This window comes from Esox lucius, chromosome 2, assembly GCF_011004845.1.
Source record: "Esox lucius isolate fEsoLuc1 chromosome 2, fEsoLuc1.pri, whole genome shotgun sequence".
Taxonomy (NCBI): Eukaryota; Metazoa; Chordata; class Actinopteri; order Esociformes; family Esocidae; genus Esox; species Esox lucius.
The window spans coordinates 11,942,716-11,963,016 of record NC_047570.1 but is presented as its reverse complement, the minus strand read 5'-3'; the positions used below and the strand labels follow the sequence as shown (position 1 = coordinate 11,963,016).

The following is a 20,301-nucleotide window of genomic DNA, read 5'->3' as shown; positions in this document are numbered from 1 at the left end:
AAACATGAGAATTCTTTATGCACTTCCTGAATGTCTTATCATGTGACACTTCCTCGTCTGCAATGTGCAATGGATGTTTATCTCATTCAAACGTCTATATTGTTTTGTAGTTTAATATGTGGTTTGGGGGCACCGAATACAGCGGACAAATCGTCTCCGAACATTGTCATCATGCTTATGGATGACGTAAGATTATTTATGTCTGTTTAGTTTGCAAAGAGTAAGGCAACGTATATATAAAGGAAACTTGAACATTAGCTACCTTTGTCTCCATATAAAAACTCATATTACCTTTTTGACAATGATTGACAGTGTCCTCTCAAATTTTATGTCACGTATCTTTCCATGTCTTGACATACAATAGGCTAGCACAGAGCATGTCAATGTATGGTTTGAAATTGTCTCTGATGATTCCCATACGGGACAAGCTACATACACTATACAAAACAGTAAAATATGAGTGAATATTAGTGGAATTTTCGAATTGTAAAACAATTGGTCATAGTATTTATGCAACTGATTATGTCCCATATTTCTAATACATCTATACATCTAAAAATATATATATATATTCAGAATGGCATAACCCGTCCGCTACACTGTATGGGATGTTGTGTTCTGTTGATAAGTCTACTTATATAGTATTGCAATCCACTGACATTAGAGCTTGTTCCTACCAGATGGGCTGGGGAGATTTGGGGAGTTTTGGCCAGCCCTCCAAGGAGACCCCAAACCTTGACTCCATGGCTGCTCAGGGGATGCTGTTTCCCAACTTCTACACAGCCAACCCCCTCTGTTCTCCATGTGAGTGCTGCAGCTATATATCACATTGGATTGTAATCTCAAGTCCTCCTGGAAAAACTACTGATTATAGCGACAGAAGGAGTTCATAGCCTTGATACTCCGTAGAGTTGGAATTGGCTCCATATGCAAAAGAGCCTGACCGTGTGTGATCATCAGAGATGACAATCATCAGAGACGACAATCCAATCATTTGCAATTGTGGTTGTTGAGCAATAGTTGGAATGATGGTAACGTCACTGTGATTAAGTGTGGGACGTGGGTGTGAGATTTGGGCAAGGTACAGCCAGGAATCCTTCAAAAGCCTTTTCAAACAAAGTGATGCATAAATCAGAACCTTACACTGTGTGTGCCTGGGTGATAAAGGGGAGACGCCTAATTATACTAATAGGGATAATACACTATTGAAATATGCTAATTATACCTAATTTGGGAATATGAATAAACTTGTTATGCAAAAGAGATCTACCCTTTCTTTTTTTGTAATTAATATTAAAACTAAAATGAATAATGAATCAATTTCCTATATCATATTTAAACAGTGTGCGTGCGTGCGTGCATGCGTGCATGCATGCGTGCGCACACCTGCCAAGTATGATACCTGTCTCTTTTCATTAACACCATGAAGTGACTAAGTCACGTACCATTTTAGGGTTATGTCAGGGGATGCAGCCTCACCATTAATTAGAAAATCAATCAAATAATGAAATGGTACCTGATTTTTATAAAATACCCTAATGCGAAACACAAATGCAAAGCTCAACTCAATTAATGTATTTGTCTGTTTACATTTTGGTGTTTGCTTTTGTTTAATCTGTGTAATTTGACTAGTCAAACACAGTAGAACTTTGTCTGAAATGAAACACAGCCTCTCCAATATTAAGTACAGATTCAACAGATTATTTACATAGTTTATCAAAATCTGATGTTAAAGTCCTTATCCTATTACTCCTTAGCCAGAGCTTCTCTTCTGACAGGACGTTTACCAGTAAGAAATGGTTTCTATACCACCAACGCCCATGCCAGGAACGGTAAGCTCACTCTCTTGAATTATACATTCCTTGCTGTTTTGAGACACACTCATGTTACCCCTGATCTTTACAGCCTACACACCTCAGGAGATTGTAGGCGGAATCTCGAAGGATGAGATTCTATTACCCCAGGTGTTAAAGAAGAAGGGTTACGTCAACAAGATCATCGGCAAGTGGTGGGCACCATTCATTTGCTAGGGTGGTTTTAAGTGGTCGTAATGATGACTATCTAATCTTTGTTTCTTCCTCTCTGTTATTCCGCCTGACCTAAGGCACCTTGGTCACAGAACTCACCACCTTCCTCTGGAGCATGGTTTTGATGAATGGCTTGGTGCTCCCAACTGCCACTTTGGCCCCTACAACAACAGCGACAGGCCTAATATCCCGGTCTACAACAACTCTCAGATGGTGGGAAGGTATGCCACATATAAACAAACGCAACACGCATACAGTCCCACACTGACTCCAGAACACACACGGAACAGAATGCGTAGAAATCTCCTGACTCCCCGACTGTCTTAGTGTTAGCTTCGTCTGGCTGCTCCTCTGGATGAGTTGAGAGCTTTTTTCCTCTCCTCCTCTTGTATGTACCAGCTGCACTTGTGTATTCGATTTTCCGCCCATTTGTTTTCCCCAAAACAGCCATATGTGTATTCAGGGTCATTGGCGCTAGCAGGCGGGCGCTTTTTGCGCTTAGCAGTGGGTTTAATCAGCCTGGCGTACCTGAGCCTGGACAGACGCACGCGCATACACCCGGGAGGCAGCAGGTTGCGTTGGCGGCGTGTGAGGACACCTGGAACAGCCAGAGCATGAGAGACGGCGGACGCTGTTGCCTCTCCCGCGCCACGCTTCAGTGCTACCTCATAACAGTTCCCTGGCTCTTCAGAGACTCCACAAAGCTGCTTCTCTAAACTCCCCTCTAATCACAGCCTGGGAGGACATGCTTCTCGATTCTGCTGCCGCCGCTGCTAGGTTTTGGGAATAAAAGTCAAAGGGTCTTAAGTTGCAATTCTGTAAAGTGATATTTCTAACTAACTGCTGTTGTAATGATGTAGATTACATAGAAACTGATGGACTGTTTTTATTTTCCAGATACTATGAGGAGTTTGAGATCGATAAGAAAACTGGAGAATCAAACCTGACACAAATCTACTTGAAGGTGAATGACTTTCCAGCCCCAGTTCCATCATGACAAACACTTCTGTTCTCTGTCTGTTTTGTAATGACTCTACTGGAAGCCGTCTGTACTGATAGCAGAATATAATCTAATCCCACCCCCCCCCCCCTCTCAAAGGAAGGCCTTGACTTCATATTTCATCAAGCCAAGGCTCGGCGGCCATTTTTCCTGTACTGGGCAGCAGACGCCACGCATGCTCCGGTTTACGCTTCAAAGCGTTTCCTTGGGAAGAGTCAGAGGGGCCGGTAGGAACCGTTGATGCTACAGTAGTAACATGATAAAGAATGTGTCACCTAGAAACCATCAGTCAGCCACCCTAACATCTTACCAAGACACACATGAAATGTTGCTGACAGAACAGAGAGTTACTTACAGAGTGGAGAGTGGACACAGATCCCCGATTGGTCATAAATCTGTATCAATACCGGCTTAGTTGATCTGGCTGTTAGAGGACCTAATTATTCCAAGTCTCTTGATCATTTTTAACCCCTGTTACCGTATTTCAGTTTTTTGTACAATGTTTTCCAAACTGACTTGTTGTTTTAAAGCTCTGCTTGGATCTCTGGGTTTTGAGCCATTGATTTAGCGGCTTTGTAAGTTTTTGCAGTGGATGAGCAGTGCCTGCAGCATGTTTACTGGGAGGGGAAAGTCATTACATTAGCATGAGCCACTGGGTATACTACTAGGTGATCTATCTCACACCTGGAAACGTGAGCTGAATTAGATGCCATTTTGGAAAAAGAAAACAGGATTACAGTATCAACATGCATAATACAATTCAAAACAACACAAATATTATGTTAACGTATAGTAGTGGGGAAAAAGTATCCTGTTTTAAAGATATTTGCTGATAAAATTGGGATATTTTGCACCCCTTTGCCCATCTGGATGTGTGATGGACAGGGATGTGTTGCTTGTCTAGGCTCAGGTCACTTAGTATTCCTCTCAGTCTCTGTGAATACTCAGGCCTCACTAAGCAGACATTTCTTCAGAATGCCAAATGAGATTTTTGTTGACAGAGAAATGGATCAGAGCTGAGAGTATTAGCCAGGTGTCTGGGATAGGTGGCTCACACTGAGATGGAATACTTCTCCTCTTTCCCAACAGGCTTTTTGTCACTTTTTAGAGCTAAAATACCAAATGTGATTCATTTTTAAATATCTCATTTACCTCCATGTTTTCTTGGATAATGTAATCTTGTCCCTACTGTGAGACATCATGTAAATAAAGAGCTGGGTTGATGGGTTTATCTAATGCCAACACCTGCCTGTCTGGTGAACACCCTGAGTTGTAGTTAGACATTTCAAGTCCCGGGTGTGGTGTAGTTTGACTGGCTTGCACGTGTCCTGCAGATACGGCGATGCTGTGATGGAGCTGGATGATAGTGTTGGACAGATCCTGAACTCGCTGCGTGATCTGGGCATTGACAAGGACACCTTTGTGTTCTTTACCTCAGACAACGGCGCCGCGCTGATGTCCGGCCCGAAGCAAAGTAAGAGCTGCGCGTAATGATTTTGGCATCGCCACTCATCCCCTAATACCGACAAATGCATTCCCACGCTGCATGCTTCCAGTTGGTGTCCAAATGCTTGTATGGATGGAAGTGGGTTCTGTACCCTGTGTCTGAGTTGTATGTGTGGGTGTTATCTTTGTTTTGGGCCCCTCTTAGTCGTGGATGAAGTAAGTTGTTTTAGTAATCTCTTTATCATGGTACTCAGTGTCTGAGTGGTGTGTTTTCTGTCTCCTGAGGTGGAAGTAACGGCCCCTTCCTCTGCGGGAAAGAAACTACGTTTGAGGGGGGAATGAGGGAACCTGCCATTGCCTGGTGGCCCGGACATATCCCAGCAGGCACTGTGAGAACAGAGTTTTTTTTCTGTCTTTCTCTCTCTCACTCCCTCTCTCTCCTAACTGTCCGGACCAGTTAACATCTCCAGGTTCCAGGTGTTCTGGAGATGGCATGTCTTCAGTGTTTTACTTCCCTGAAGTGATGGAACATCTCCTGGTGTTTCCACACAGCGGAGTGACACACTGTGTTCCTGTCTCCCTGTGACCTGGTACCTAACTAGGAAGTAATTACACGTGGTCATTTCACTAATCCTCTCTGTCTTATCATTGAAGTCGTTTGTTCGCATTGGACGTCGATGCCTGTAACGTCGTTGCAACTCAACCTTCCTCAAGTGACGCCACTGCGAAACGCTCAGAAGCTCAATTCGAACGCTGAAGGGACGGAAAGCAAAGGCGCCGTTTTGTGCGGCTGCGCACGTCCGTCTGCAATCTGGGCTTTTTCCCAATAATGTTTAAGGTGGCGAGGTTCATCTCTTTAACACCCCCCCCCACCCCACCCCACCCCCCACTCCTCTGTGAGCCGGTGAGGAAGACTTTCCCCCCGATCCACTAAGCCTGTGCGTTCTGCAAATGACTTTTAATTGTATTAGGGGCAGCTGTGACACGGGGCTGTGGCGCAGAGGGATTTCTGGAGGAGTGAGCGGAGGAAGCAGTCTGTAGGCTGAAGTAAGCCCGGCCCCCGGCTCATATCTGAGGGGTGTGCTGTGGCCTGATAGCGCAGCAGAGTGGCGAGGGAGAGGGGGATTGGGAGCGTCTTAAGCGGCTAATCTGTTTGTGTGTTTGCTGAGGTCGGATTGAGCTGTAATGAGGGCTTCTGTATCTGAATATGCCAGGCGCACAGGATAAAGGACAGGGAAAAAAGAGGAGTAAAGGATTGGTTGGTGAAAGAGAGAGAGAGAGAGAGACGAAGAGAGAGGGGTTCAGTACTGTGGCTCAGTTCTGGAAAAGCCGGCAGTGCCACAGTGTTGTACGCACGGTCTTTGGTGTGTTGGTGCCAACTCAACCACAGTGCCTACGTGTGCCTGTAGTTCCTGTTGGCAGGTTAGCCAGAGAAATGGCTCCAGATGAAACGCCTCTGAGAACAGACCATTGTGAAGGAGGCACCACTGTTAGGCTGAAGACCATCTGTGGCTTTAGTCTGTGGATTGGGCTGGAAAACACGGTACCAGCTCCTCTGTGAGTCGTTGACAAAGCTGGTCTGGTTATATCTCTGTTCCGCTGGGGAGGAGGGCCAAATTGATGATTTCCCTTTCCATTGCTTTGCACGGTGCTGAAATCTCTCTGACGATCTGCACAAAATCCCTTAAAATAGAATGCCGCAGATGCTGAACAGCGACGCCCCAGACCACTTTTGTTAGGAGGTTTGTTGGTCTGCAATCTAAATTGTCTCAGGTAGTTTGAAAGCTGCGGCCATAGTGCCCATATAAGGCTGACACACTGATAAGTATCAAACCACTAGTTGGTCGGAGTAGCCTAGGTGATTATTTGTGGTTTTGCCTTCTGTCTTGTTCTAAATAAAAGTTTGACAAAGGAAGATGTGCCCGAAAAGTGCAAGTTGTCAATGTAGAGGGTGAGAGATTTGGGCGGTGTGTTGGAATTAGGGAGGAAGCGAGAACCAGGCACAGGTCCACATTCCCCCAGTGACTGAGGGGTCGCACTGTGGTGGCTGGGATGGAAGGGCAGAGGCAGGCCTGTGCCCCCCCCCCCCCCCCCCCCCCCAACGCAGCCGCTGCCGCTGTCACAATCCCTTTTGTTGTGTTTATCGTCTGGGAGACAGAGCTTGAGTGCATCGGGCTGGGATAGGTGTGCCACGTCAGATTACCACCACCAAGGTTTAGCCAGGAACCACACAGAGAGAAGGTGGACATACAGAGAAAAGTATAAAGACATTTACAGAGAGGAGAGAAAAAGCGTGAATGTAAATTACGGAGTGAGATATTTACAGAAAGGAGAGAGAAATGGAAACGAACCTGGGATCATGCAATGCTCCCTTAACTCTACGCGGACTTTCTTTATGGGTTATTCTTCCGCGGCGGGAGAATGAGGGTTGTCAGTGCCAGCTGTGGTAGTCAACTTTATTAATTGTCCTCTTTGATTTGTCCATTTATTTTATTTTTCTGCCGTGTGCGTGTGCGTGCGTGCGTGTGTGTTTTAAGCCTGAGAGTGCAGATAATGGAATGTGTTGCAGAGCCCTTTCTAGTTGGTGCAGTGGCTGCTGGAGAAAAAGGAATTAATTTTGGCGGTGCGGCCGGTGTGTGCAGGCGGCCGATAGGAGCATGGCGGCGCATGGCGGCGCAGCTGCTCTGGTGTGATAGCGCTATCTGATTGTGAGTGTGCCGTCTCCCTCAAAGGGCTGCTCAGGAGAGAATGGAATGGAAGATCAAGGATGACAGCGAAAAAATGGCATTTTATCTGAAAATAGTTCAAAGTTTATAAATAAAATAAAGCTTTTCACAGGGACTGTGGAAGGGAGATAAAACGGCGCTAGACTCGGCCTCATCGTCCCTGTTTTTCCTCAGTCCCCCTTTTTCTCCTAATTTACAGAGGCGTTTGTGAGGTTTCTAATAAACCTGCGAGCGCAGATTATGGAGGACACTGAAGAAATGCCTCATCAGGACTCCCTCCCCAGAACTCCCTCCCCGCTCCCTGACGCTCCACTCTCCACCCCACTTGCTGCAAAGGTGGGCTTTTATGAGGGGGGGGGGTGTCGGCCATTGTGCTGTCGTTTGGCTTTCATGCGTGGAGAGGGATCCCCTGGTGTCTGTGCTGCTGGTGTATCTCTACCTCCCACTAGTGAGTCCTGCTCCCCGTACCCTGCTCTGATCACCGCTTCACAACGTTGCCGCGATGCGCTGTCCGCCGCCACTTGGGAGGGTTCTGACAGGGTTCTCATTGCGGAGATCGTTGGAATTTGAGAACAAAGTTTTAGTATTTGTGAGGGTACAGCTACAGTGTCGCTGTGTTGAAAAAATTTACGTTACAACAACAAACTTTCATTTCGACGCACATTTGGAGATTGTGACTGTAGCTGTGTTTGATTTCCAGTTTAATAGCGGGACTCTTTCTCCCCTGTCTAGGTGAGCCAGCAGCTGGGATCAGTGATGGATCTGTTCAGCACCAGTCTGTCTCTGGCTGGCCTTAATGTTCCAGAAGACCGGGCCATCGATGGACTGGACCTCAGCCCTGTCCTTCTCAACAACACACATGTCAACAGGTTAGCCTTCTGCAGTTCTGAAACATCACAAAATGGCTTCTCAGGTGGCGCAGCCATGTAAGGCACACATCAATGAGGCATCCACCACAGTGTAGGTTTAAGACTTGACTTTGCCACTCACTGGTATCTCCTATGGTCAGGTGCATATTGGCCATTATCAACCAGAGTTGGGCTCTACTGACACCCTCAGGCGGGGTTGGGCACCCGCAAGCTAACTGAGGTTATTAGTCATAATTTGAAATGACCTCAGATGTACTGATCCCGGAAAACTTCCTGGTTAGATGAGCAGATGAAAAAAAAATCTCTGAGCACGTTTGGAGAAGTTTAAGACAGTTTTCAAGATTATGGACCACTCAATGAGAGTGTTTTATCACACGCTAGTCTGACATGTAGATTTGCCTAAGAGAGTTGAGAGGTCAGCTTTGCCCCTAGTTGCTGCTCATGTTGGTTTGTGAGTTGGCACCCCTAGTGAAAGACCAGATGTTGGCTTGGGCAGAGCAGCATTGGCGGTGGCCCCCTTATAGACAGGCTGCTTGGCTGGGACCCAGCACCCAATTATCTATCCGGATTTCAGCTATCGGATAGGATTATGTGCAAAGAAATAGAATGAATAGAATAGGAGTCTCCATTCAAGTCAATGATTCATCCCTTCTATTCATTCCATTTCTATACATTAATCCTATCTGATAGGCAAAATCCAGATAGATACGTTTTGGAAGGAAGAAAAAAACAGGCTCCGGGGAAAGGGACCACCCGGGTAGATAAGGTGTTCCACCAAGCACATAATGTGATGAGCCATGGCTGCTCGGTGGTGGTGGTGGTGGTGTGTGAGCCTTTGGGGGAGGCGATGGACGGCCAGTTTGGGGGGTGTGTTGGGTGGGGGGTCTGGAGCAGAGAGAGGGATGCTGCTTATCACCGGAATCCAGCAGCCACCAATCCCATTTCACACCCAACAGGCCCATCTTCTATTACCGGGGCAACGAGATGATGGCAGTCCGGCTTGGACCATACAAGGCCCACTATTGGACATGGAGCAACTCGTGGGAGGAGTTTAACCAGGTGAGTTACTCTCACTGAATGTATTCTCTATCACTGTATCTCACCCTATATCTCTCGTTCTCCTTTTCTCTGTATCTCAGAATGTACTTACTCTTTGTCTCTATTTCTCTATCTCTCTTCTCAACACCCTTGACGAGGCATCCCCTGTGTTTTCCAAAAAAACACATTTAGTAGTCAGTGTTATCTTGAAAACAGCTCATCAAGTGGCTGTTGTGTAAATCAGTGGCTAATGAATATTAATGAGAAGACCCCACTTCACCAAACTACTATCATTCATCAGCACTGCACGTTCTTCCCCTCCTGCAGAGTAACCCCCCTCCCTGGAGGGAGCGTGTTCAACGTGTTCTTCTCCTCTCCTCTTCTCCTCTCATCACCCTTTATGATATGTCCTCCTCCTTGCCCGCAGAAACCTCTGTTTCAAACATGCGAGTTTGTTTTATGCCCCATCGGTCGCTTAAATTGCTCTCTCCTAGAGGGCTGCTGAATCAATACAGCCTCCTTTATCAGCTCATGTGAACTGGAGTGGAACTTCACAAATAATGGCGTCTGATTGCCTGTGAGTTGCCTATCGATTGGCGTGTGGGTGCTGGTGTCTGTGAATGTGTGAGTGTCTGGGAGCAAAGGATGGTTTGATCGAGAGGATCTCTGTCTCCTAGGCTCAAAGAATTTAGTGTGTCAGGGCTTCACCATGATGGGCAACATCTATTCAGAGCTTTACAGTTGCCCCTGACCCTCACATTTCACACTAATAACCAAAACCATCTAGGTCCCTGTCGCTACGAAAGAAGAATTGTGTTCCAGCATTGAAGTTCGCAATTAAATTACCTGTTTTAAATTATTGAGTGTGTTTGTTAAAAATCTTGTTTCCAGTCTTGAAAGGGAATTAAATGTCTCATCTAGAGAACCCCCTGATGAAGGTGTAAAAGTAGATATTACACAAGGCTATGTTGGAATGCAGTGTGAAAGGGGGTGTGAGGTACAGTGTTCTATTGTGTGTGGAAAGAGTCCATTGGAGTGCTGGTATCTGTTTGGTCTGGTCTGTAGTGGTTAACAGACTTCTATCATGACTCATTTTTGCGAGTGCTACTATTTTCTTTGAGGGAGGAGAAAAGAAACACATTCAGCTTTTGCATTCTATTTGATGTCTCTTGATTATTCTTCTCGTCTTATAATGCAAACTTTGCTCGTTCTTTTAAAAGAGCGTTGCTGTGTTCTCAGTTATATTATTAATACAGAGGGAGATGTATGGTCCTGACTTGTCTTATTTTTCTCGGGGATAGATACTTCTCACAGTCCACAGGGATTTGGGCTCTTGTACATTTCTTACACCACAGCGCTGAGACTGCTTCAAAGGACAGAATGTGGGCAAGTGTGGCTCATTGCTGGTGTGCTGAAGAGCGAGCGCCTGTGCTCCTTTGAGCGTGGCTGTATGTGGTCCCAGAGGGGGGTAGGTGGAGTGCCTCGCAGATGACTGGTCTCGTGTTGTAGTGGTGCTGCTCACAAGTGCATCTCCGAGGGGGTCTGGAGAGGGCTGTGGCTCAATCAGCTTCTGAGGAGGTGGGAGTTGTAGGGGGAGATGGGGGGGGGGCTAACCTAACAAAGCAGGCGTTCAAAGGAACAAAGTAAGTTTGATAATCTGGGTGGTTTGTTAATGGAACGGTTGAGAGCTACATCCATCCCACTGGCAGTAGGACAGTAACCAGCACATTTGTTATATAAAAGGTATTATGTTTTTAATCCTCGCATGAATTAATGCAGTTCATCACAGTATTGTCATCCATACTATACAGCTCTACTATACCCATAACACTCCCTAAGACAGGTCCCTATACATCCCATAACACTCTCTAAGACAGGTCCCTATACATCCCATAACACTCTCTAAGACAGGTCCCTATACATCCCATAACACTCCCTAAGACAGGTCCCTATACATCCCATAACACTCCCTAAGACAGGTCCCTATACATCCCATAACACTCCCTAAGACAGGTCCCTATACATCCCATAACACTCTCTAAGACAGGTCCCTATACATCCCATAACGCCCCCTAAGACAGGTCCTTATACATCCCATAACACTCCCTAAGACAGGTCCCTATACATCCCATAACACTCTCTAAGACAGGTCCCTATACATCCCATAACACTCTCTAAGACAGGTCCCTATACATCCCATAACACTCCCTAAGACAGGTCCCTATACATCCCATAACGCCCCCTAAGACAGGTCCCTATACATCCCATAACACTCCCTAAGACAGGTCCCTATACATCCCATAACACTCCCTAAGACAGGTCCCTATACATCCCATAACACTCCCTAAGACAGGTCCCTATACATCCCATAACACTCCCTAAGACAGGTCCTCCAGGTCTTCCAACAGATGCAGCATCGCATGTTCCAATGCAGTGAGTGTTGCTCTGTACATAAAGAGGAACCTCATTGACACCACACCACAAAAATCTAGCCATCCATCTTTGTTTTTAAATTGACATGTATTTTCAAGGGCACTTTCTAACGGTCAGGTTACCACCAGTCTCCAGTGTCTGTGATGTGGATGTTAAAAGCTGAACTGTGTGCACGTGCTTGTCCGTGTGTCCGAACTTCCAGGGCATTGATTTCTGTCCAGGCCAAGAGGTGGCAGGTGTGACCACCCACACCCAACAGGAACACACTATGCAGCCAATCATCTTTCACCTGGGGCGGGACCCTGGGGAGAAATACCCAATCAGGTGAGTGCTCACTAAAAATTAACAAATATTCCCTGATGTACTGTTAGATATTTCAGGACATGAAGTGAAAAGGTGAGCAAATAGACCGGGCTTGGTATTGGTCAGTTAGACTCCACAAATATTCAACCAGCAGCAGACTTCTGGTTAAATAAAAAAGACAAGCGCAGAGGAGAGGAAGGAGGAGGGGGTTATGGGTTGTTGGTGGACAGAATCAATGGCATCAATTCTGATCCAGTTGTGTGAAAGAGGTGCGATGAGGAGTGAAGATTGATCTGTGCAGCCCCAGACCGGCTGATTAAACGCTACTCTTTGTGATTGCAAACAGCTCTCTGAAGATCGCTTCGTCTACTCAAACCCACTGCTGGAAGTTAAAATTGCATGACAAATTGTTCTCAAATAAATCGTTAAGGAGGGGTGTTTTTTTTTTTTTATGTCTGCAAAAATACATTCTTAGTAGAGTTTAAAGTCACTGAAGAATGGCAATGCTGTTTTAAAAAAACAATGTATGTTTTCTGGGATGTTGCGTTTAGATTTTGCTCTACACGTTATGTTAGATTGTGATTGTGTTAAAAAAAAATTGGGACAAAAATGGTAGTAACTGTATTTCACAATAGGGTCTTACAAAATAATAATTCATTTTGTATTATTTGTTTTTCTTTCACTTTTTATTGGCAAAGAACCTCAGATGAACAAAGCGTGACATACATTCATATAATTTTCGTAATGATTTGCTGAGGGAATACAATTTCCTATTATCAGGCGTTCTCTCTGATCGTCTTCATTCTCCTTAATGTTTTCTTCAGTCAGATTAGCTCCTTTCCCCTGGGCTGTTTCATGCCCTCTGGCTGACTCTCTCCGTCTCTTTCTTCCAATGTCTCTCTCTCTTTCTCCCCCTCTTTCTCACTCTCTCTCTCTCACTCTCTCTCTTTCTCCTGCTTTCTTCCTCTCACATTCATCCCTGCTCTCTGTTTCCCCACATCCTTTTTCTCTTATGAAGGAAGAGGCAATAATGAAACATGTTGTTTTTGGTCTGCCCATCTCTGCTGTCCTCCATTCAATCTGCGGAATTAAAAAAAAGATCAATAGTCGTGTTGGGTTGTATGTGCTGGAGTTTATTCGGGCGTGGAGGAGAGGAGATGCTTTGGCATGCCTGGAGAGGGATTATCCCCTCTCCAAGCGGCCGAGGGGGTTCACTAGGGTCGTCTGTGGGGTCACAACATTCCTGACCCATCTCTCCAGTCCGCACTCCCATCTCCTCCGTCTCCCTGCTCCCCTCTCTCCTGTCTGTGTGTCAGGCAGGCTGCTGACCGTGTGCTCCTTGGGCACCCTGCTGGACCGGCTGGCCGTCATTAATCTCTGTCTGCACCTAAAGAGCCACTTAAGATGATGTAGGGCCTGTCTGCAGACATACCTTCAGTTGTGTGGCAGGCTGGGACTACGGGAGCAGACCACACGGCCCGGGCTCTGTCCTTCCATACCTGGACTGTCTCACTGGAAATGCCTTTCTTTTAACAGAAGGAGCGAGCTCATCTGAGATGGGGCACGTTGTCGTTACGTTCGTCTCACTGATCAACAGCGTTTCCGCCACTGCACCGAGGAGTAAACGCGTCGATACGAACCGTCATCCACTTGTCAGAATGCACGTCCTGTTTGAGCACCTTAAATAGTTACTTGTATTGGTGTGGTAGGTGACTGCTCCGAACATCAATGTGGAGGTGTTAACTGTCTGATCCGCTGTGGTAAAACAGCCCAGTTCTCCCTGTGGTCCAGTGGAACCGGACTCAGCCCTGCCTCCTGCTGCTCTGGCTGACCTCCCCTGGGTCCTCGGGCCCCTGTCGCCCCGCGCTGAGCACTTAAGTCCCAACCCGCCTCAGGCTAATGCAGTAGGCAGCCCTGCACATTCTGGTCTCATCTGCTACCGACAAGCACTTCAGCCCCCAATCAATAGTCTTCACTGAATTGCTCAATTTCCACAGGAGGGGGAGAAAGGGCAGAGGTATTTGATTGTCTCTTCAGTTCCCTCTGGTTGTTGTTGACGCGTGTGGGTGGGTGGGTGGGTGTGTGTGAGTGTGTGTGCGCGTGCGCGCGTGCGTGTGTACACTCTGGCAGTGGGGTTATGAATCACTAATCAGAGTGGTGACACACCTGAGCAATGCCCCCTTCCCCGGGGTGTCATGCATTATAAATCAAAAGACTTCATTTGCATGCAGTGTTATTATTATTCCACTTTTTGCTTTTGCACAGTGAGCTAAGGTTATAAAAATGATAATGAGGCTATGCTGACTGTGGATTTTCTTTGTTTATCGAGAGGGGGAGAAAACATTTTTGGTCCCAGTTTTTTAGGGTTTGGGGGCTCAATTCGTACGACTTCTGTGCTTTCTGGAGTTTGTGTGGTAATTCAGAATGCAGAGAAGTATACCTACCGTTCTCTGGTGTGTCTTTGTAATATGTAGTAAGATAAAGCAGCTTCAGAGGTAATCTGAAAATGAATCAGAGCGATCAATACAGGGAAGAGAACAAATCAGATTGTAATGAAATCTTCATCATGTTGATCGAGATATTGTGCTTGGTCCATGAAGCGGAATTTGAGTATGATTTAGTCTGGGTGATTTAGTCGGAAATGGAACACTTGTTTCTATAGAAACCTTTACTCATTGAAGATATTATCAAGGCCGTGATACGTTTGATTGCGGGTCATTGCACGGCATTGCGTCACCTCGCAACCATAAGAAATAACCACGAAGCCAAGCCACGGAGCAGATGGTGGGTTTGGAGCGCCGTGGCCTTGTTAGGGACCTGAAGGAGAACTTGGGGTGTGGAGTGGGGAGGACACGAAGGCAGTGCTGATTATGTGAGACCAGAGGGTGTGAATGTAAAAGCAGTGCATGGCGGAGGGACGGAGGGAGGGAGGGAGGGAGGGAGGGAAGGAGAGAGGGAGAAGAGGAGCAGGTGCTGCCGTCTGGGAGGATCGAAGGTGAAGAGAAGGGGAGGTGTGAGCCGGACAGAGCCCGGGGTTATTAGACTAATTGACACTTCACCTCGCACACGCTCACGCCCTCCCCGGGGGCCAATCAGAACGCTGGCCTTGGGGAGGGGCGGGAGGGACGGAGCTGGCACAGGTGCTACTCGCGACTGTATTATGGGTGTAATTGCACTGGTGATATTTGTCTATCCGTGTGTCACACCACCAGACGCCCACTACAGCCCCCCCCCATCACACAGGGACCATTAACCCTACAGGTCCTATTGAGGGCAGACCTAGCAGCGTGCCTTTGAAACACTTCAGGGCCTCTGCGTTTAACACACTGAATATAATAATGCACAGAGGTGCTCTGCCGTGTCCAACAAGAATAATTGAGAGACAGGGGAGGGGGAACACGGCCAATCCTGCTGAGAGGGAGCCTCAAGGGGGGGGCCTGGGTCGTGTCCGTCTTTTTGCGTGCCCCGTCTTCATGTGTGCATGTGTCAGTGGGTGTGTCCGACTGTTGCTCATAAGAATTAAGCTTGTCAGCTTTAAACTAGTGTTTCAGTCATTAGCGTGCATTCTCTATGGATTATATCGCTCGTTTAAAAGCAGGTGGAAAACAATGGTTGCAGGGTGACATTTTAAGCTTGACGGCACATGCAACACTAACTTGCAGATTTCTTCAGGAGATTTTAAAATGAACGGCATACAGTCTCTGTGCTAAATTGTTTGATTTTATTTGCCAGGATCCTAGTGTGGCTCTGTGGTGCTGGTGCCTTTTTTGGCCTTTGATATCAAAATGATTTTTTGTGACCCATGTTAAAAAGATTTTCCACCAGTAATGTTTGCCCTCTTAAATTCAGCAATGGCAGTCCGTCAAATAGTGTTAGACTGAGGCGTAATATATTAAGCTAAAGGAAGTAAGGTTTAAAATGCATCAAGGAAAATCAGGCAATCATTTTGTCTGATCTTCTTCATAGAAAATGACATTATCAGTGATGTTATTTGACCCCACCTCTGACCTACTGCTTTTGTCCTGTCCACTTTTTTCTAAGGACTTCTGAAGGAAAAAGACATGTTCTTGAGGGCATAACATTTTGTAACTTAAACTGTTAAAAACCTAGAGCTACATTTACAGGGAAGGGAACAGCAGCCTCTCTGTTTAATATAACTGCATTTCCTGGCTCCTGGAGGTTACTCCTGTAACCCCGGTTCTATGTGAAAAGCACATAAAAAAATCTCCACTTTCTCTATGTGCTCGCTTCAAATCATGTGACCCCACATCAAGTTGCAACTCCTAACGCTGCTAGTGTGTGTGTGTCTGTTTGTGTGGAGGCCAAAACCTGAGGGTCTGTCCTTGACCACACTCTTGCGCCTCTGTTTTCCGACAGACACCATGAATCTGTAAGTCTGTGATAGTATGTGAAAACAAGGCGTGGTTGTATGACTTTATGGTGCTGTTGTAATTGCTAGTGCGGTGGCCATATGTCATGTTCTCAAATACATTGTGTGTGTGTGTGTGTGTGTGTGTGTGTGTGTGTGTGTGTGTGCACGCAGTGTTCTGACTAAGGAGTACCAGGATGCACTGAGTCGGATAACGCCAGTGGTGGTAAAGCATAAGAATGGTCTGGTACCAGGTCTGCCCCAGCTCAATATGTGTGACCTGGCTGTCATGGTAAGATCAATGCACTACAGATATTTTCATAGTTTTGTTAGGTAGCTTTTGTTTTTCAGTTTTAACATCTAGTGTGTGTTTTTCTCACTCTAAAAATCTAATAATGAAGCCTCCTGTAATGAGGCCTTTTTCTAATTGTCTCTATCTTTTACAATGACTGACTGCTTTCAGTAAACTATGTGGACACAGTCATTGTTCCACTCCAGCAATTTTTGCCTTTCAGTTTCAGATTTGTTGTCAGAGTAATTTCCCCCCCTTTGTTTGTCAAATAATAGGCTATCTTAGCTTTTGTCCTTGTTTTTGTGGTTTTAGCTGCTTTTGGCAGAATTAGGGAGGGTCTGTCTCATTGGTTTTGGTTTTTACAAAACCGCTAAATAGAAACATGGCTTTGTGTGTTCATTGCTCAAGCCTTGAATATGAAATGAATCCATTAAATCTGAAATCCAAGCATCACTAGTGTAGCAGCGGCTCCCCCATGTGGTGTCTTTGGAAAACAGTGTAAATCCTGTTCAGACTAGGCAAGCTAATTAATAGGGATGCTTTCTATGGCTTCTTTCATTAACAGAACTGGGCACCTCCAGGATGTGAAAAGTTAGGAAAATGCCTTAAAGCCCCCAAGTCCCAGCCCTGGAAATGTGACTGGCCGCACTAACTGTTTGTGTGCCAACCTGGAATGAAGAAAGATAAAAAAAAATTCTTTGGTTTAAATTGATTGTTCAAACTAATTAAGGACATTGTGAAAGCTGTCTGGGTATATATGATTAATAAAAAAGCTGATTTGCATTTGCACTTGTTTTTCATTAATGCTTGTCGTCTCAGTTGATTTAGAAAAATATATATCTGCACTATTCAACTGTAATAATATTATATATAACACTTTGTGTTATCTTTTCTTTCAATAGTGTTAAAGGTCGATGTCTTGAGGTAGGCAACCAAACTGTACACTGTTTGTGTCACATGACACCAACGAATGCATACCATTGGTTTATCTGGACAAGGACCCTCCACGTGCTATAGGATTGGTAAAAGTAATATGGCGGATTTTCTATTCGGGTCTATTACCAGATCGCTTATACCTGTCAAACAATCTGAGATCTCCACAAGTGCGAGGGTGTAACCGTCGATGTGCGATTGGACTTCTCTTTTTACAGTTAGCTTGCGGGAAAGAACTCTGTGGAGGGAGATAATTTAACCGTAACGCAAAGTAATAGCAGTACTGTAGTACAGTATAGACATGGCAGCAAACACTACAGAAGCGAAGTTAGATTTGGTGAAGAAACACATAAAAGCGTTTCCTGATTTTCCAATCAAGGGGATACTTTTCAGGTAGGTGTTGAATATATTATATAGCGAGGCTAGGAAACGTTAACTGCTAGTACAGTAGCCAACTATAGTACATCCCAATGCTGAGTTATCTAAGATATCATTTTCTACTAGCTAGATAGCTATATATTGACAGACTCGTTATCACGTCTCTGTTTGTTTTTCACGCAGAGATATATGTCCAATTCTGAAAGACCCGGGTGCACTGACAGCAGTCATTGATCTTTTTGAGGAACATGTGCGACAGACTCACCATCAAGTAGAACTGATTGCGGGTGAGTTCCCATCTTACCAAGATACAAGGTCAGGAGGAGCAATCAGAATTGTAGCACGTGTAACTGTTTTCCAACTCTGACTTGCTGCCATTTAACCAATATATTATTTAAATGCTGAATGGTCAGTGTGATCTATGTCCTGTAGGTCTAGATGCCCGGGGGTTTCTGTTCGGACCCCTTCTAGCCCAGAGGTTAGGAGTGGGATTTGTGCTGATCCGGAAGAAGGGAAAGCTTCCAGGACGCACAGTGTCGGTGCCGTATACACTTGAGTATGGACAGGTGAGTCTGCGAAGTGAGTCTACACACCCATTCACACCATTGCTCAATCCTCCAAAAGAACGTTCAAAGTTCAAGATCAAAAGGTTTATTTGTCATTTGCAATAACAACTTACTGCACTGAAATGCTTGGTTTTCCTACTCCCGACAGTACAGTTAAAAAGTAACAGTAATAAATAAAATAAAAACACAATCAGTAATAACACTATGCAAGCCTTAGAAGGCAACTTGCAGTGTTGGTTACATTTCTTTCCACTTTAATTCCTTTTCCTTCACCAGGCTGAGGTTGAGATGCAGGAGGATGCTGTGGCTCCAGGACAGAAGGTGCTTCTAATTGATGACCTGCTGGCAACTGGTGGTGAGGCATTTCAAGTTGCATTTGTCACATGAACAGGATACACAAACTATGGACTATTTAACAAAGTGCCTACCTCCTTCAGTATCACCAATACAAATATATGTAAATATACACTGATGAGCCAAAACATGACCACCTGTCTAATATGCTGTTAGTCCTTCACGTGCCGTGAAAACAGCGCTAACCTGCCCAGGCATGGACTCTACAAGGTCCCTGAAGGTGTCCTGTGGTATCTGGCTCCAAGACATTATCAGCAGATCCTTCAAGTCCTGTAAGCTGCGAGGTAGAGACGCTGTGGAGTGGACTTGTTGGTCTAGCACATCCCACAGATGCTCAATCGGAATGAGATCTGGGGAATTTAGAGGCCAGGGACACACCTTGAGCTCTTCATCATGTTCCTCAAATCATTCCTGAATAATGTGTGGCATAGGGCGCATTATCCTGCTGAAAGAGGCCACTGCCATCAGGGGTTCACCTGGTCTGCAACGATGTTTAGGTAGGTGGAACGTGTCAAACTGACATCCACATGAATGCCCAGACCCAGGGTTTCCCAGTAGAACAATGCCCAGAGCATCACACTCCCTCCACCGGCTTGTTGTCTTCCCACAGTGCATCCTGGTGACATCACTTCCCCAGGTTGACAGCAAACAGGTACACAGCCAGCCACGTAATATAAAAGAAAACAGGACTCATCGGACCAGGCGACCTTCTTCCACTGCTCCAAGGTGCTCGCTTGCCCAGTGTAGGCACCTTTGACTGCAGACAGGAGTCGTCAGGGGCTCTCAGACCAGTCTGTGGCTACCCAGCATGGTGCGACATGACACCTTCCACCCATAACATGTTCTGTGACTTGTGCCACAGTTGACCTGTTGGTATGGGCTTTCATGTTCTGATACAGGCTCCATATGTCCAATGGCAAGTGGATGAACCATGCATTGCTGGGTGTCTTTTAGCCTTGCTTTTAGTTAGTTCTGTATGGGTGGGACCTTCACCCCTGCTATGTACTGGGGTGTCCACTACCTGCTGTAGGGCATTGCGATACAAGTCCATGGTTCAGTTTACCTCAATAACTTGAAACCAATATGTACCACATTACTCAGTACGGTCTAATTTGAGATTTCTCCTTTTGGACAGGGACTCTGTCTGCTGCGTGTGAGCTCTTGAGAAAAAACAAGGCGGAGTTGCTAGGCTGCGTGGTGGTCATTGAAATGAAGGATCTCCATGGGTCTGAAAGAATCAAGCCAGCTACAGTCTTCTCTCTAATACAGTACTGAAGTCCAAAATAACTCCTTTCACACTATTGTTTAGCATTTCTGTTGTATACTACTGCAGTGGTTATCCTCATCAGGAATTTCACAGTACTTGTGTGACTGGTTCAATGTCTTTTGAATAAAAGATACCTTTCTATACTGGATGGACTTTGCACAGATGTTGGAGAAAGTGCTGATCTGATTAAACCCAAGTCAGTTTGATGAGAAATGTATTCCAGGCATGCTAGTTTTCCAAACAATAAATAAACATTAAGCAAATGTCAGTGAGAATAATGAGCCTGTCTAAAAACGGGAT

General features: G+C 45.6%; 2 protein-coding genes across 2 annotated transcripts; both read left to right on the top strand.

Moving 5' to 3' along the window:
• The first annotated feature begins 40 nt into the window (after positions 1-40).
• galns (galactosamine (N-acetyl)-6-sulfatase) lies at positions 41-17,286 on the top strand. Its single transcript, XM_010881350.3, has 14 exons — positions 41-186; positions 681-804; positions 1,758-1,832; positions 1,906-2,008; positions 2,105-2,248; positions 2,925-2,991; positions 3,127-3,254; positions 4,362-4,501; positions 4,759-4,862; positions 7,932-8,068; positions 9,025-9,127; positions 11,742-11,863; positions 16,386-16,503; positions 17,069-17,286. The coding sequence occupies exons 1-14, from the start codon at positions 70-72 to the stop codon at positions 17,153-17,155; spliced, it is 1,569 nt and encodes a 522-aa protein (XP_010879652.2). The 5' UTR covers positions 41-69; the 3' UTR covers positions 17,156-17,286.
• A 356-nt stretch (positions 17,287-17,642) lies between these two features.
• On the top strand, positions 17,643-20,140 carry aprt (adenine phosphoribosyltransferase). The gene is given in 5 exon segments (NM_001304190.1): positions 17,643-17,829; positions 17,998-18,101; positions 18,247-18,380; positions 18,657-18,735; positions 19,870-20,140. Coding segments are annotated over 5 exon segments (549 nt in total). The 5' UTR covers positions 17,643-17,737; the 3' UTR covers positions 20,010-20,140.
• The last annotated feature ends 161 nt before the right edge of the window (positions 20,141-20,301 follow it).

What these genes read in the sequence shown, in the direction of transcription:
- galns (XM_010881350.3), top strand. Translation starts at nt 70, where the DNA reads ATGGATGTTTATCTCATTCAAACGTCTATATTGTTTTGTAGTTTAATA. An exon ending in TCATCATGCTTATGGATGAC is followed by an intron (nt 187 to 680) that starts GTAAGATTATTT and finishes TGTTCCTACCAG; the next exon opens with ATGGGCTGGGGAGATTTGGG. An exon ending in GATGTCCGGCCCGAAGCAAA is followed by an intron (nt 4,502 to 4,758) that starts GTAAGAGCTGCG and finishes CTGTCTCCTGAG; the next exon opens with GTGGAAGTAACGGCCCCTTC.